General features: G+C 49.5%; 1 protein-coding gene across 1 annotated transcript in view; it reads right to left on the bottom strand.

The window, feature by feature from the left end:
* Window positions 1-7,119: 7,119 nt before the first annotated feature.
* KRT77 (keratin 77) overlaps window positions 7,120-16,442 on the bottom strand; it is a 19,434-nt gene continuing 10,111 nt past the window's right edge. The window contains 8 exon segments of the mRNA XM_006141597.2: window positions 7,120-7,376; window positions 7,378-7,493; window positions 8,164-8,198; window positions 8,587-8,807; window positions 11,539-11,664; window positions 13,452-13,616; window positions 14,546-14,641; window positions 15,151-15,211. Coding sequence (XP_006141659.1) covers window positions 7,233-7,376; window positions 7,378-7,493; window positions 8,164-8,198; window positions 8,587-8,807; window positions 11,539-11,664; window positions 13,452-13,616; window positions 14,546-14,641; window positions 15,151-15,211 — 964 coding nt within the window. The 3' untranslated portion in view covers window positions 7,120-7,232.

The following is a 16,442-nucleotide window of genomic DNA, read 5'->3' as shown; positions in this document are numbered from 1 at the left end:
TTCCACAAGAGCACTGAGAACCAGAGATTCAAGCTGTTTTCAACCCATCTTACAAAACAGAAAATGGGCTCAGAGAAATTGAGTGACTTGCTCTACACACTTCAGCTAGGAAAAGATGCATTTGGGACTAGAACCTGGAATTTCAATTCAAGTGATCTTTCTCCTAAATTAGACAAGAAGTTCAAAGACAGGCAAGTGGAATTGGTTCCTGTGAGTTGACAGAGAATCACAGAATATTCCCATCCATGGGAACTCAAAGAGCACACCATCTGACCCACCTAGTAGACAAGTAAGAATGCAGGCTCAGACAAGGAAAACGAAACATTGATCAGGCCATACAACCAATTTCTGGAAGTCCCATAGTTTCCAAATCAACCTCCTATGCTCTTCTCTCTGCCCTCTTTTGAGGCCATCTAGTAGGGCTGAAACTGCAATGCTGCCAACTGACCAAGTTCATCACCTCCTGTGATGTCCCCAGGAATGGTGGGTATGTGGAGACATTAAAAAACAACAGTGTAAGCCACCCACCTTTGCTCCTGCCTTATTTACAGGCTCTACCTATGTAAAGTAAAAACTAAGTGAGAGAGGGAAGAGGCACTGACATCCACAGTGTTAGAAGTTATATCTCATTCAAACGGCACAAGTCCACACGGTGGTAGTTATTAGGCCCATCGAAAAGAAAAGACAGTTTAGGTTTGTGGAGATTAAAATACATGCCCCAGGTCACCCAGGTGGTGACAGATAAGCCACACATGCCCAAGTCCACAGTATATGCAGGCTCATCCCACATCCCTCCTCTCATCACAGATGTGCCCTCATCACCTTTCCCTGTCAGTGAAGGTGAACTGGCATCACTCTCACCAGCCTCATGTCTTGACCCTTCCACTCTCGTGCTTTGTCCAGACTCTTCCAACCTTCTCTTCCCTTCTCCTCTCTGTTTCTCTCCACATTTTGAGCCCACTTGTATTCTTCTCTTCTCTGAAAGGCCTCAGCCATTCATGTCAAACCCCTACTCAGAGTCTACCTCCAGGAACCAAAGATCTCAATTCCTGAGAATTTGATCCTGTGTTTGTTTTTAGTCAATCAGACCTTGAAGACAAATGCCTTCACCTCCTCTGCTCTACAGTGAGAAAGCTCCGGCTCTCATCCCTGCCAGGGAAGTTTTCTTGACTAATACCACTTAGCTGCTCTGAGGCTTCTTTTCCTAAACTCCGTTGCCACCAGATGCAAGGGTATATTGATATATCAGTTGGCTCACTTTTGCATGCACAATGCATGTGTGTATGTTTGCTGGCACCTCAATTGTTCTATAAGCCTTTCAAAACAAGGCTAAGTTCTCTGTGTCTTTGGGTTCCCTCCCCACCTCCTACACGGTCCCTTGCACTCGAGGGATACCCCCAGCAGTGCTAGATGGCAGAATGCCAGAACTCCTGCAACCCAGGGCCTCACATGCACACCAGAACTACCAGCTAGAATGTGGCTGCCAGGTGTGGTGATGTTTTGGAGCTTTCTGAGGGGTGGGACAGAGAAAAATATTGGAGAGATACATGTTATGACAAGCCACCCAGCCATGCAGGACTCCACCAGGAATGTGAGAGAAGGGAATTTCAGGGGAGTGGGGAAAGCTGAAGCCTGGGAGGAGTGAAGGGGAACCACAGACAATGGGGAGGCGGGGTGAGGTGTTGAAAGCTGACAGCCCGCAGAGGAGGCACCGAGGCTTCTTATGCAGGACGGAGAGGTGCAGACCAACAGGCAGCCCCATTTAGGACAGACAGAAAAGAAGGTGGCCCCCAGGAGTCACTCGCTGGTAGTATTGGAGCCAAGTAGAGGCCACAAAGGATGAAGCCAAAGACGAGTGTGTGGGAGAGAGAACTGGAGGGTGTCTCACTCTGTGCCATGGAGTTAGACGAACCTGGGTCCCACTCCTGACTGCATATTTCGAACTGAGTGACCTCAGGCAGATCACTGACCTTCTCTGGGGCTAGTTTCCTCCTCTGTAGAATTGGGACTATAGCTACCTTCCAAGGAAGCTATAGTATAATTGATGATAGAGAAGAGGAAAGATTGTCTCTCCCCCTCACATTTGGAAGGACCCAAGAACTGGTATGATAATCAGAAAAAAAAAAAAAAACTTTGGAACTAGCCCTTACTTTATTGGAAACAGTGAAAAAGCTAGGAAAAGAAATTCAAGCTCTTGAAATAAGGCCATCCTGTGAGAAAAAGCTCTTTGGGGCCATGAAGTCATAGGGAAGCAAGGGGCCATGGCGAAGGAGGAGAGATTCTGGGCACACCTGAAAAAAGAGGGAGGCAGGACTAGATGCAAAGAACCTGTCCTCTGACTGGGTGAGGATGAGCCCCAGGGACCAAGCAGACTGGGACAGGTGTGGAAGTCAGCTGCTCACTTGGAGTCCCCCAGAACCCCTTCCAGGATTGGGATTAGATATTTTGAAACTGACCCTTCATCCTGGAGAACCCCCAACATCCAAGTCTCCAGCTCAACCCTGCAACAGAGCATTTATCAACCTGAAGACATCCAGTTTCCTGGACTGATCGGAAAGCTGGTAACACCAGGGCAGCAAGTCCAACAAAATAATGGAAGTTACACTGAGTTCAAAGAGGGACTGTGAAGAATGCAGCTCTTAACTTGGAAGAGACGTACTGGGCCAGAAGGCTGGCTAATTGAGGGTGAGACGACATTCTCAATTTTTTTTCTCAGACAAGAACTTTCCCAGCCCTGCGATGCACACCCTGTCCAAGGTCAGATGGAGTTAGGATTTTATTGAACCGGTTGTTGCTCCTCCTGTTCACTGTCCTGAGATATAAATCTCAGATGAGAAGCTGGTAGAATTAAATTTAGATTTCCAGAGTGCCCCACCCTCCTGTAGTTTCTCAGAGGGAGGAGCAGCTGGCAGAGTTTGCCAGGAACTTTCTCCACTCTGGGTGCTGCTGTACTCCCTCCTGCCAGACCCTCTGTGTGATGAATGAATGGGCCCGCTTACTCTCCTCCTGAGCATCTGCCTTGTGGAAGCAGCACTGATCAGGGGCAGGGATGGAGTGCTCCACAGTTCCTGGAAAGACCACAGAGCCCCAACGTGTGTTCTCCTCAGCCCCCTTCAGAGGACAGTGAGAATTATATGAGCTGATACATGTGGGAGAATTTTATATATGATCATAGAATTGCTTGCTGTCTTCGTAGGGGAAGCTGGAGGTAAGAGGCATTCGTTCCTGAGGGAATCTGTCTTTGTCTCTAGTAGGTTTCTTGCTTCTACAAGGAAGTCTCCTCTGGATCTGTCTCTAGTAGGATTCTTGCTTCTAGAAGGAAGCCTCCTCTGGAGTCTTTATGTGCTAGCCTCCATTGCTTGGGTCCCCAGAGCAACTCGCTTTTGTCCAGAACAGCAAGTTTGGAACTTCTCCTTTAGACTCCGATGTCCCTTCCTTGACTAACTCCTCTCCCCTCTGGCCCTTGTTTTTATGTCCCTGCCCCATGGGATCACTACTCCAATGTTTCTAGGATTCCAATACATGTTCTCTTTATCTGCCCCCTAGTCTTCCATGATGAAATGGTCAAGTCTTCTGAAGAGAAAAGGCAGAGTCATGTTTTCTTGGACTATCCCAATTCTTCCCAGAAAAAGATGGGAAAGACGACCTCTGGTTGGCCTTGCCTATGTGTTTTTTCTCAGAGCTGACCTAGATTCCATTAGAAAATCAAACGTTCATGCATCATCCCAGGAATAATCAAACCCACGCCCTATAATAGGTTTGGTGGTGCCAGAACACTTCAATTTATTTTATGATCCTGGCTAGCGCTCATGGCCTCCCCATGACTTTCTCCTTTCCCAGTATCTGAACTTCTTCCCATATAACACGGAGAGCAGAATTTCTTTTTTCTCCACCTCAATTCCATCACATGAACTCACAAAGACAGAAAATGCCCACATACCATATCTTCACCCCTCCTTCACTCTCTCCCTCAACCTCCTGCCAAATGATTAGCCAACCCTGCTTGAAACTTGATAACTCCCCAGAGTAGCCTCTCCCATGTCAGGATCAATAGAAAGGTGCTTTTATTGTGCCAAATATGCTGCAGTCCTGTCCATCTGAGTCATCAGCTGGGTCTCCCCATCCCCCACTCCGTCTCTATGGAAGTTCCTCAGTCTTTGCAGTTAACTCTCCCATCTCCCCCAAAGACTTCTTCCCTCCAGAGCCTCACCTGCTCCTCCCGTGGCTTGGTTTCTGAGTCCTACTACCCTGTCCTGGTCACTCCCCTCTGAAGAAGCTTCTATGGGAGAGAGAATCTTCAAAAGTTCATGAAATATGAGTATTACGATAATAATCTGAAAACAATGATAAAAAGCTACTTGATGATGATGATATGGATAGTAATGTCTTTGTCTTGACTGATCTGCACATTAATCATGCTGGAAAAAGAAATGGAATACACTGCAAAGATATATGTGATTCAATGTAATATTAAAAAAGATTATGATAATAAATAAAATTAAATTTTAAAAAGTTCATGGATTTCAAAAACTATTTTTGCACCAAAATTAATTCATACTTTCATTCCAATTTTCTATGAAGTTTCTGAAGTCCCTTCATATTTTCTGCTATCCTTGGAGCTCAAAGCCCCCACAGTGTCCTGACGGCAGGAGAGCCTGCACTCGCTCTAGATGCCCCTTTCTTCCTGGTCCCCATGGCTATCTCCAGCAGCCACCGCACCCTATTGACTCATGTGTTCTCACTGTCAGCCGAACAGTCAATCATTTTTGTGCCTGCTGCTATCTAGCCACGCCTTCTCTTCTTAGTTCTTGTGCCTCTAGACTTTGGACAAAGTGCAGGGCATTGCATCTGTTCCCTCTCTCCTTCCCTTCCCCCTGGGCAGTCCCTCTGCCCACCTTTTCCTTCCCAGCTTGTCCCCTAACAAGCCTGGGGTAAATATTCTCAGAAGGAATGCAGGGATGTGCCTGAAAAGCCAATGTCTTATCAATATGGGCTGTGGTTGTATTTGAATGAAGCCCACATCCAAAGCCCAGCTGTATCCCTTCAGGGAGTGAGAAAATAGGTCACATCTTATATGTGACTGCTGTACAAGGACCCAGAAGTCCTGCAGAGGGTGAGCTGAGGTCTTGATTCGCTCCATTCTTGAATATCTGCATCTGTGTTTCCCTTGAGGTACCAGTTAAAGACATCCTTACCTGTGACCCCCCAGTCAGTTCATGGGCCTCAGCCCCTTGTCCCCCAATTCAGTTTCTCCTGCCCAGCTGCTCCCTCTCGCTTGTCCTCTCTCTTATCTTGAGTCTCTAAGAAAATTCTCCTGTCTGGAGAGCCCCTTCCTCACCTCTCTGCCCACCCTTCTCTTCCAAAGCCCTGTTCTACTTTCAGTCCTCTAGGGCTCTGTTGGGATCAAACTTCCCTTCCCCAGCACTGGAACCCGTGGCCCTGTTGTGACGAGTCTGTCCATGTCCTCAGCTGAGCTAGGCCTTACTTCCACCCTCAATCTGGAAGGTCCACAGAGGCACACACTCTGATTTCTCCTCCCTCTAAACAGTCCCTCCCCATAATATGTCATTTGAACTGCGAGCACCTCAACGTTCAGAGCATATGTACTCAGGGTTGCATTCCCAGTGCCTAGGCCACAGCCTGCCACACACTAGGAGCTCAAGACATTCCCACTGAATGGATGCTGTCAGGAACTTCAGACTCACAAGTCACTTCATGGGCCAGTAGGATGACATCTGTAAGGGTCTTCAAGATCGTGTATTATTTGTGCATGAATGTGAAAGTGATACATGTTAACGTCCCAAATAAGAATAATTCAGAGGTCTGACGAAATGCAAGAAGAAATAATGCAACTCCTGGCCAAATAACAGTTTGAGAACACAGAAAATTTTATTGTAGAAACACCAGAAATGCCAAGCCCTTCAAGGTACAACTTTCAACCAAAAAATGATGAAGTCGCAATTGCTTCTAGGGAGCCACACAGAGCCCACCTGAGGCCCCTCAAGAGGGTCATGGTCCTGGAGGCTGTGTGAGGATGCAATGAGCAAGCAAGGGTCTCCAGACCTCAGAAACAAAGCCTCTCTCAAAGCCCATTACTTGGCTGTACTTCTCCTTCCTGGCCCACTCGGCACATCTCAGGTATCTTATATAAGACCCCAAATTAAGAGTCAAATTCTCAAAGGTGCTCAGAGCCCCTGAGAACAGAAGGTATGTAAAAGGGACGTATGAGGTCTGGGAATGAGCATTGAACTGCCTTGCAATCAAACAGGTAACTTCCAGGCTGACTCAGGATTAGAACCTTCCCAGGGCCCAGGTTGGATCCTCAGACTGCTCTAGTCTGGGCACCCAGATGGAGAGAAACCAGGCTGCCTGTGCCCAACTAGATGGGCAATTCTCAGAGGGCCGTTGAGGAGCAGAGCAAAGGAAGGATCAGGCTTCCAAAGAATGGAGGAGCAGAGCAGCAGGGGCAGACAGAAGCAGAACACGACTGCCTGTCCACCTGCTCCTCCATCCACTGCTCCCTTGGGACAAGACCCGGGGGCCCACTGAACTATCCCACCAGGGCTGTTCCCCCAGCAGATGATGCTTCTCCAGACAGATTCCCAATCAGGGAAGGTGTGGCTTACACATCTGACATGGGCAGCAAATCTGTACTCTCCACCAGCATGAGAGTGTGAGGCTGCAGACCAAGACGCAGGAACTGGCCCCTGGCACAGAGGCTCCCCTGACCCAGCTTTCTTGCCCTACAATCTGCTACTTGTCCAAAGAGATCATTCTGTGGGCCCCTGGGGAATGGATTGTTGATCACAGAGCAGCCCAGGTACAGGAGAGGGAACCTGGGGGTCAAGACATTAATTCTCTAATATCTGCTTGGTAGCCACTCTACAAGCTTTTTTCTTCTTTCTTTTGTTATTTTTTTTTTCCTTTTTTTCTCCATCTAAATTAGGCCACTGGGTGTTCCCGGGACCGCAGGGCCAGAGGAGTGGACTGAGTGAGAATGAGCCTGACAGTAACTTTGACTGCAAGCCGTGTCCTCCAAGAGGTCTGCTGTGTGGGCTTGTCCCAACCTAGAGTGGAATTTATTAGCAAAGCTGCTGAGACTCATCAGAAAAAAGTCGTGACAGGAACTCAAGAGAGGGTGGATCAGTAGTGACAATGGAGGGAAGGAGACTGGAGAGAGCTGCAGGCTTTTCCAGCGTGCGAGATGCAGCGAGGAGTCGCGAACTCTGCCCCTACTCCATGATTCGCTTGTGGGAGGTGTTGGTAGAAGTTTGAATGATCTGAACGCGCGAGGAGCCACCACCGCTTCTGCCGCCGAACTTGCTGCTGCCTGTGCTGCCTCCTCCGTAGCTCCCGCTGCTGCCGCTTCCGTAAGCTGCCACCGCCGCCGCCGCTGCCCCCGCGGGAGCTGCCGCCTCCGCCATAGTAACCTCCAGAGCCTAGACTGCCACTGCCTCCACCACCGCTGACGGTCACCTGGCTGTTTTGCACAGCTGTGAGGAAGAAGGCAGCGCACTCCCGGTCAAAACGACTGAACCAGGGGACCTAAGGGACCCACCCCTGCACCCGCAGCCTCCTAGGTCCTTAATGGCTGGGGAGCCTCTGGCTTGCAAACAGACACATTGGGATTTAAAAGTTTTCCAGCTTAAAAAGTATCCATGTCACTGGGACTAGCAGTTAGCGTAACGGCTATGTCACTGGACTCCCACACAGTCGACTTCAGTTCGCGTCCGGGACCCGGTGGCTTAAAACTCACACTGGGCGCATGTGCATGCGTGTTCAAGATCGTGAGAAGAGAATGGAAGAGAAAGGATTGTGGCGTGGCCATCACCCCTGGGGGGTGAATTCTCACTTTCTGTCTGTTTGTCTGGTGAGCACACGCACCCTATAGTAAAAACCTCTAAAAAAAAGAAAAAGTATCCATGTCACAAAGGAATGCTGAGCTCTTTTAGGTAGCACATTTTCATGGCTTTCTGAATATGTACCTTAAAGACGGCCAGCTACTGCTGATACAATGAAGGTAAGCAAACCTGAAATCATGGTTTATTGTACAGGACAGGAGACTAAAATGCCAGGCTGCCAGGTCCCTGCTGGTCACTGGCAACCCTCCCAGTCCTCCCTCTGCCCAGCACCAACCACCCCCTGTCCTCATCTGGTACTTACAGATGCTCACGTGGCTCTGCAGCTCTCCCGACATCCTGTAAACCCAAAGACACACATGAGCCAGACCCGGAAAGCCTGAGGAGCAGGGGCAGCTGCCTGGGGGCACCAGGAGCGGAGAAGTCAGAGTCCCCAAGCCTTAGGGAAGTGTGCGTGTGTAGACGGAGGTCAGCATTTTCATGAAGCCTTCTCGCATTGGGGTCTTTACGTGGCTTGGGTCGGGGTGGGCTTGGAGATGGGAGAGTGATAACTGACTTTTCCCTACCCTGACAACCTCTCACATCCTCTGCTTCTGCCTTGACTGCTTCTGCTCACCCTGGCTACCTATCTTCGAGAAAAGCTGGGTTATTTTCTCTCTGAATCTTCTGCCCTACCGCTTCATGGGTACGTCCTGAGCTTTGGCCCAGAAACAGCTGCCAGACCCACCTGCTCTCTTCACCCTCCAGCAGTGTGCGGTAGGTGGCGATTTCCACGTCCAGGGCCAGCTTGGCCACCAGCAATGCCTGGTAGTCACGCAGCAGCCGGGCCAGCTCCTCCTTGGACTGCTGCAGGGCCTCCTCCATGCCCTGCAGCTTCTGCTGAGCATCCTGGAGGGCCCGCTCTCCTCTCTCCTCTGCATCCGAAATGGCCGAATCCATCTGGTCCCTCTGCCCGGGGACAGTTGGAGAACCAAGATGAGGGATTGATTTTAGGAGCCTAATCTGTCAGGGCTCTGTGGGAGGCGACGTGCCTGGGATCTGGTCAGCTCCCCCTGAGCACTCATCCCACCTGCTTCTTCAAGTTGTCGATCTCTGCCTGCAGCCTCTGGATGATGCGGTTGAGCTCAGTAATCTCCATCTTGCTGTTCCTCAGGTCTTCTCCATGTCTCCCTGCTGTGATCTGCAGTTCCTGATACTAAGAGGCAAGGCAGCATCATGGTCAGCACCTGCCGCTCACTATGAGCCCCTGGGGGAGTGGGGGTCATGGGATGCTTCCCCAGCAAGTTCCTAGAGTAAGCCCGTCTAGAACTATGACTGCCCAGCCCCTAAATGCTAGGTCATCACAAAGTTCATGGAAAACGCTAGTATGAAAAAGCTATGTATGAATTTCAAAGTGTTTTGCTCCAACATAAGCACATACTTTCATTTCATTTTCCCATGAACTTTTTGAAATACACACTCACATCTATATTAAACTTCCCTCACCTGAGCTACAAACACATGCCTGCACACACACACACACACACACACACACACACACATGCACAGCTATGCCAAGCCTCTCTCCTCATTTCCACCAGTCTCTGGGTGGGCTCACTTCCCAGTCAGACAAACCTGCTTCTTAATGTCCTTTCCACTTCAATTTTCACATATCTGAGCCTTAACACTGGGACCCTTTCCTCTTCTCATCCCTCCATATTCCTTTCTACCCTCTTCCAGGACGGCTTCCCCAGCAATCAGGACCTCATGTCTTCAGAGGCCCTCACCATGACCCATGTCCATTTCTACTTGCCTCCCTGCAGTGTCTACACTGCCCGCCGGACCCACAGGACATGGTTCTGAAAGGGCTGGGGGAATTGAACTTAAAGGCATCTCTGCATTCCCACATCTCCACCACTACTACCTGCTGCCCCAGTCCAATGCTGAGATCACTTTGCCCAGAACAACTCTCTGCAGGATAATGGGACAGAGAGCTGCCAGGATGGGACTTGGCCACGAATGGCCATGAAGCAGATTATCACATGCCAGTTGTTCAGAAGTTAGCAACTGGGCTGTCAGACTTTGTCCCTTCAGTTACAGTCTTCACATCCAAAATGGTCCAGGTCAATTTAGGGTAAAGAAGTAACCAAAGATGGACTCGAAGACTTAGCTATGAAGTTGTTCATCTAGTAAGAGAAAGTATAGTCTTATAGGAAAAGATGTTAAAGATGATGCAGAGTATTTACTGTTACTGAAAGGCATTCGTAAGTGATAAGTAAAAGAAAAAGGTATAAAACTATATTTTGGTTTTAGAGGGATTTTTGCTTCAGGACATGTACACTCACTGGAGAGACAGAAAGTGAGAAATCACCCCCCAGGGGAGATGGCCACTGCAGCCCCTTCTCCTCCATTCTCCTCTTTGGATCTTGGGCACGCATACACAAGCACTCAGTGTGAGTTTTAAGTCTCCGGGTCAAGGATTCGAACCACGATCAACTACGTGGGAGTCCAGCAACATAACCATTACTCCATCGTCTAGTCCCTAAAACTATATCTTAACCGGTGCCATTACCAGAAAAATAAAGAAAGAAGAAGAATAGGAAACATTTTGGAGGTTAAGGGCATCAGTTTGTAAGACGACACACCTGAACCTGATTAAGCCCTGGCTCTGTCATTTTCCAACTTCAAGACCTTATAGAAATTAGCTCAGGCTCTATTATCTGTAAAATGGAAAACATGAAGCCCTGACCTCACTGGTTGCTGTAAGGATTAAATAAACATAAAGCAGTTGCTGAGTTTCCCGCACCCGTGGGCTCGTCAGTCACGTTACTACAAGGAGCCGGGAGGGAATAGACCAGCGTGTACTGCGGTAGTGAGACGCCTTCCTCTGCTCCTGACTTCTAAAATCGCTGTAACAGCCATGGTTCACTTCGAAAATAAGAGAAAGACAAACCCGTTCTGGAAAGTAGCTGCTGGGAGTGCCAAGGCCGGCAGCAGGCTCACCTTGGTCTGGTACAGCGCCTCGGCCTCGGCCTTGCTCTTCTGTGCAATCAGCTCGTACTTGGTTTGCACCTCGTCGATGATGCTGTCCAGGTCCAGGGAGCGGTTATTGTCCATGGACAGGATGACGTTGGTGTCATTGATGTGGGTCTGCATCTGGGACAGCTCCTGCAAGGCATGGAGCACAGGCTGACTCCTTCCACCCCTCTCTCAGAGCCTCAGTTTCCCTCTACTCCCGCGAGGCTCTCTGGGAAGCCAGAAGTTCTGGGCTGGGTGGGGGAATTCTTAGAATTGTTGTGTGCCATAAGAGGTAATGGGGTGAGTCCTAACTGCCTGAACTAAAGGCAATGGGGCCTGGGCTTAGCCTCCAGAGAGACAGAGGGCATCTGAACTTGGAGCCTTGTGGACACCCCCCAGCTTGGCCACCAGCAATGCCTGGTAGTCACGCAGCAGCCGGGCCAGCTCCTCCTTGGACTGCTGCAGGGCCTCCTCCATGCCCTGCAGCTTCTGCTGAGCATCCTGGAGGGCCCGCTCTCCTCTCTCCTCTGCATCCGAAATGGCCGAATCCATCTGGTCCCTCTGCCCGGGGACAGTTGGAGAACCAAGATGAGGGATTGATTTTAGGAGCCTAATCTGTCAGGGCTCTGTGGGAGGCGACGTGCCTGGGATCTGGTCAGCTCCCCCTGAGCACTCATCCCACCTGCTTCTTCAAGTTGTCGATCTCTGCCTGCAGCCTCTGGATGATGCGGTTGAGCTCAGTAATCTCCATCTTGCTGTTCCTCAGGTCTTCTCCATGTCTCCCTGCTGTGATCTGCAGTTCCTGATACTAAGAGGCAAGGCAGCATCATGGTCAGCACCTGCCGCTCACTATGAGCCCCTGGGGGAGTGGGGGTCATGGGATGCTTCCCCAGCAAGTTCCTAGAGTAAGCCCGTCTAGAACTATGACTGCCCAGCCCCTAAATGCTAGGTCATCACAAAGTTCATGGAAAACGCTAGTATGAAAAAGCTATGTATGAATTTCAAAGTGTTTTGCTCCAACATAAGCACATACTTTCATTTCATTTTCCCATGAACTTTTTGAAATACACACTCACATCTATATTAAACTTCCCTCACCTGAGCTACAAACACATGCCTGCACACACACACACACACACACACACACACACACATGCACAGCTATGCCAAGCCTCTCTCCTCATTTCCACCAGTCTCTGGGTGGGCTCACTTCCCAGTCAGACAAACCTGCTTCTTAATGTCCTTTCCACTTCAATTTTCACATATCTGAGCCTTAACACTGGGACCCTTTCCTCTTCTCATCCCTCCATATTCCTTTCTACCCTCTTCCAGGACGGCTTCCCCAGCAATCAGGACCTCATGTCTTCAGAGGCCCTCACCATGACCCATGTCCATTTCTACTTGCCTCCCTGCAGTGTCTACACTGCCCGCCGGACCCACAGGACATGGTTCTGAAAGGGCTGGGGGAATTGAACTTAAAGGCATCTCTGCATTCCCACATCTCCACCACTACTACCTGCTGCCCCAGTCCAATGCTGAGATCACTTTGCCCAGAACAACTCTCTGCAGGATAATGGGACAGAGAGCTGCCAGGATGGGACTTGGCCACGAATGGCCATGAAGCAGATTATCACATGCCAGTTGTTCAGAAGTTAGCAACTGGGCTGTCAGACTTTGTCCCTTCAGTTACAGTCTTCACATCCAAAATGGTCCAGGTCAATTTAGGGTAAAGAAGTAACCAAAGATGGACTCGAAGACTTAGCTATGAAGTTGTTCATCTAGTAAGAGAAAGTATAGTCTTATAGGAAAAGATGTTAAAGATGATGCAGAGTATTTACTGTTACTGAAAGGCATTCGTAAGTGATAAGTAAAAGAAAAAGGTATAAAACTATATTTTGGTTTTAGAGGGATTTTTGCTTCAGGACATGTACACTCACTGGAGAGACAGAAAGTGAGAAATCACCCCCCAGGGGAGATGGCCACTGCAGCCCCTTCTCCTCCATTCTCCTCTTTGGATCTTGGGCACGCATACACAAGCACTCAGTGTGAGTTTTAAGTCTCCGGGTCAAGGATTCAAACCACGATCAACTACGTGGGAGTCCAGCAACATAACCATTACTCCATCGTCTAGTCCCTAAAACTATATCTTAACCGGTGCCATTACCAGAAAAATAAAGAAAGAAGAAGAATAGGAAACATTTTGGAGGTTAAGGGCATCAGTTTGTAAGACGACACACCTGAACCTGATTAAGCCCTGGCTCTGTCATTTTCCAACTTCAAGACCTTATAGAAATTAGCTCAGGCTCTATTATCTGTAAAATGGAAAACATGAAGCCCTGACCTCACTGGTTGCTGTAAGGATTAAATAAACATAAAGCAGTTGCTGAGTTTCCCGCACCCGTGGGCTCGTCAGTCACGTTACTACAAGGAGCCGGGAGGGAATAGACCAGCGTGTACTGCGGTAGTGAGACGCCTTCCTCTGCTCCTGACTTCTAAAATCGCTGTAACAGCCATGGTTCACTTCGAAAATAAGAGAAAGACAAACCCGTTCTGGAAAGTAGCTGCTGGGAGTGCCAAGGCCGGCAGCAGGCTCACCTTGGTCTGGTACAGCGCCTCGGCCTCGGCCTTGCTCTTCTGTGCAATCAGCTCGTACTTGGTTTGCACCTCGTCGATGATGCTGTCCAGGTCCAGGGAGCGGTTATTGTCCATGGACAGGATGACGTTGGTGTCATTGATGTGGGTCTGCATCTGGGACAGCTCCTGCAAGGCATGGAGCACAGGCTGACTCCTTCCACCCCTCTCTCAGAGCCTCAGTTTCCCTCTACTCCCGCGAGGCTCTCTGGGAAGCCAGAAGTTCTGGGCTGGGTGGGGGAATTCTTAGAATTGTTGTGTGCCATAAGAGGTAATGGGGTGAGTCCTAACTGCCTGAACTAAAGGCAATGGGGCCTGGGCTTAGCCTCCAGAGAGACAGAGGGCATCTGAACTTGGAGCCTTGTGGACACCCCACACACACACCATGCCTCTCCTGTGCTCGCACCATCTTGAGCTGGGCACTCTGACAGCCATACTTGCTCCGTGAAGCCCATGTGCTCTCATAGACAGCAAAAAGGACTCCAGTTGTGGAGCCACTCAGATTCACTGTCAGATCCTGATTACCATGGGCTAGCTGGGTGACCAAGCAAGCAATGGAATCTCTCCGTGCCTCTGTTTTCTCGTCTGTATAATGGAGACATCCAGAATACAGCATCTGGCCCAGAGTCTACCCCCGCTCAAGTGATGCATGGACAGTAGAGGACATGGGTGGAGGAGTGTACATGTTCTCCCTCATCACTGCTGTCTGTTTTTGCTGCCTTTAAAATCCACATCATCATCTCCCATAGAGTTCTCTAACAGCCCTAACAACTCCCCAGAATCAATAAAAATTACTGGTTGGTTTGCCTCTATATGAACTGGTGTTAACCTCATTTTCCAAATAGATAGGGATTTTCCCTGCCCCCATCTCCATTCCTCCACCTACGAATCCTGAGGATAGGGGATTGTGAGGATAGCTGACTTCAGGCCCACGGAGTCAGGGTGACTGGGGAGATCAGTCCCTAGAGCATACTGTTGGGTTTAAAGCTCCCCTTCTTATGCCCATATCCCTTGTGAGGTGTGGGGAAATGAAGATTTCTCGTAGGGGCTGAACTCACCTTGTCAAATAAGTATTTCAGGAAATCCAGCTCCCCATACAGAGTGTCCACCCTGGCCTGTAGTTCGGTTTTGTTCATATAAGCAGCATCCACGTCCTAACGGTAAGCGAAGACAGTTTGACTGCATTGCCCAGGCATTGCCTAGGCATTGCCTACTGCCAGCTCTCTGGGTGTCTGGGCAAGTGGCAAAGCCTTTCTGCTTTGTTTCCTTGCTGGAAATGCCATCACCTCATTCAGCTAAGAGATCCGCAAAACCCTAGCTTTCTGGACCAGGAGAGTAACAGTGATATCCACAGCCTGGTCAGTCACACACAGGGCCCGGGCTCCTCCCTAGCCCGAAGGCCACAGGTAACTGACATGCAAATACTGCCAGTTCACCTCATTTCACTTTCAGGACCGTGGAGAGAAGAGCACTCGAGGACTCCTGGTCCATTACGTCAGTTTCAGGCTTACCCTGCAGTGTCAGGGTTCTCATTTGGACAGCACACACAAACCAGGCCCGAGGTCACCTTGTCCGTGTCACAGAGGATCCAAAGGGATTCCTCACTCTGCTCAGCTGCCTGGGTCCACAGCCCCCCTGGCCCCATGACTCTTCTTTCCCTCACCTTCTTCAGAACGACGAAATCATTCTCACTGCTGGTCCTCCTGTTGATTTCTTCCTCATACCTGTCAGGGAGGTGAGAAGTGGGGACAGGCTGCAGGAGCTGACCCTGACACCCAGAGGTGTCTCCTCAGCAGAAAGTACCAAGGTCCCCAAACCTTTATGGTCCCAGACTCAGAGAGCCCTGTTCATGATGCAGGTTGTCTCCTGCCAGGAGCTGGTGCCCTTACTGAGGAGGTAGAGCAGCTCCCCATTCTTCAATCCAGCACAGGAGACAACAACCCAACGTGGAAACCCAGAGCCCATTTGTCCAAATCCCAAATGTCCATTTTCATTTTGACGGTTGACCTTTGCAATTGTGTCAAACTAAATCAATTTTTCAACTGAGAACATAAAGTGATGACCATTTTTTCTATTTTTTTTTGAGAGGTTTTGTTTTGTTTTGTTTTTTTGCTTTAGGGAGCGTGCATTCACCAGACAGACAGAGAGAGACATAGAGACAGAAAGCAAGAAATCACACCCCAGGGGGGATGGTCACGCCGCAATCCCTTCTCCTCCATTCTTCTCTCGGGATCTTGGACACGCACACACACGCACCCAGCGTGAGTTTTAAGCCACCGGGTCCAGGACGCGAACCGCGGTCGACTACATGGGAGTTCAGTGACATAGCCATTACACTAACTGCTGGTTCCCTCTATTTTTTTTTTTGAAAGAAAAAGATTTTACCTATAATTCTGCCCCCATCACCTCCAATGTGAATTTCATTTTCCCCTTGTTGTCTCACACACACTTGACTCTTCCCTGGCACAAGGCGGTAAGTGTGTCCAGGTGATGTTACAAGAAGCACCTTGCATTCCAGCATGAGGGAGGAAGAGGGGAAGGGAGGAGGCTACATAATTTGAGAGCAGCCACGTCCTGTCACCCCTACCACTATCATTAACCACAACTAGTCTTATCAAGTGCTCAGTATGTGCAGGCACTTGAAGCACTTACTGAGTAGGATTTCATATAAGCCAGCACTTCTCAAAGTGTGGTCCCCAATCCGTCAGCCTCAGCTGCACTTGGTAACATGTTAGAAATGCGAACATTCGGGAACCAGCAGTTAGCATAATGGCTATGTCTCTGGACTCCCACGTAGTCGACCGCGGTTCGTGTCCAGGACCTGGTGGCTTAAAACTCACACCGGGTGCATGTGCGTGTGTGCCCAAGATCCTGAGAGGAGAATGGAGGAGAAGGGATTGCGGCGTGACCATCCCCCCTGGGGGGTGATTTCTCGCTTTCTGTCTCTCTGTCTCT

Source organism: Tupaia chinensis, unplaced genomic scaffold (assembly GCF_000334495.1).
Source record: "Tupaia chinensis unplaced genomic scaffold, TupChi_1.0 Scaffold000059_1, whole genome shotgun sequence".
In the NCBI taxonomy this organism is placed as follows: domain Eukaryota; kingdom Metazoa; phylum Chordata; class Mammalia; order Scandentia; family Tupaiidae; genus Tupaia; species Tupaia belangeri.
Note: the sequence above shows the minus strand (reverse complement) of the source record. Positions and strands in the feature narration are given on the sequence as shown.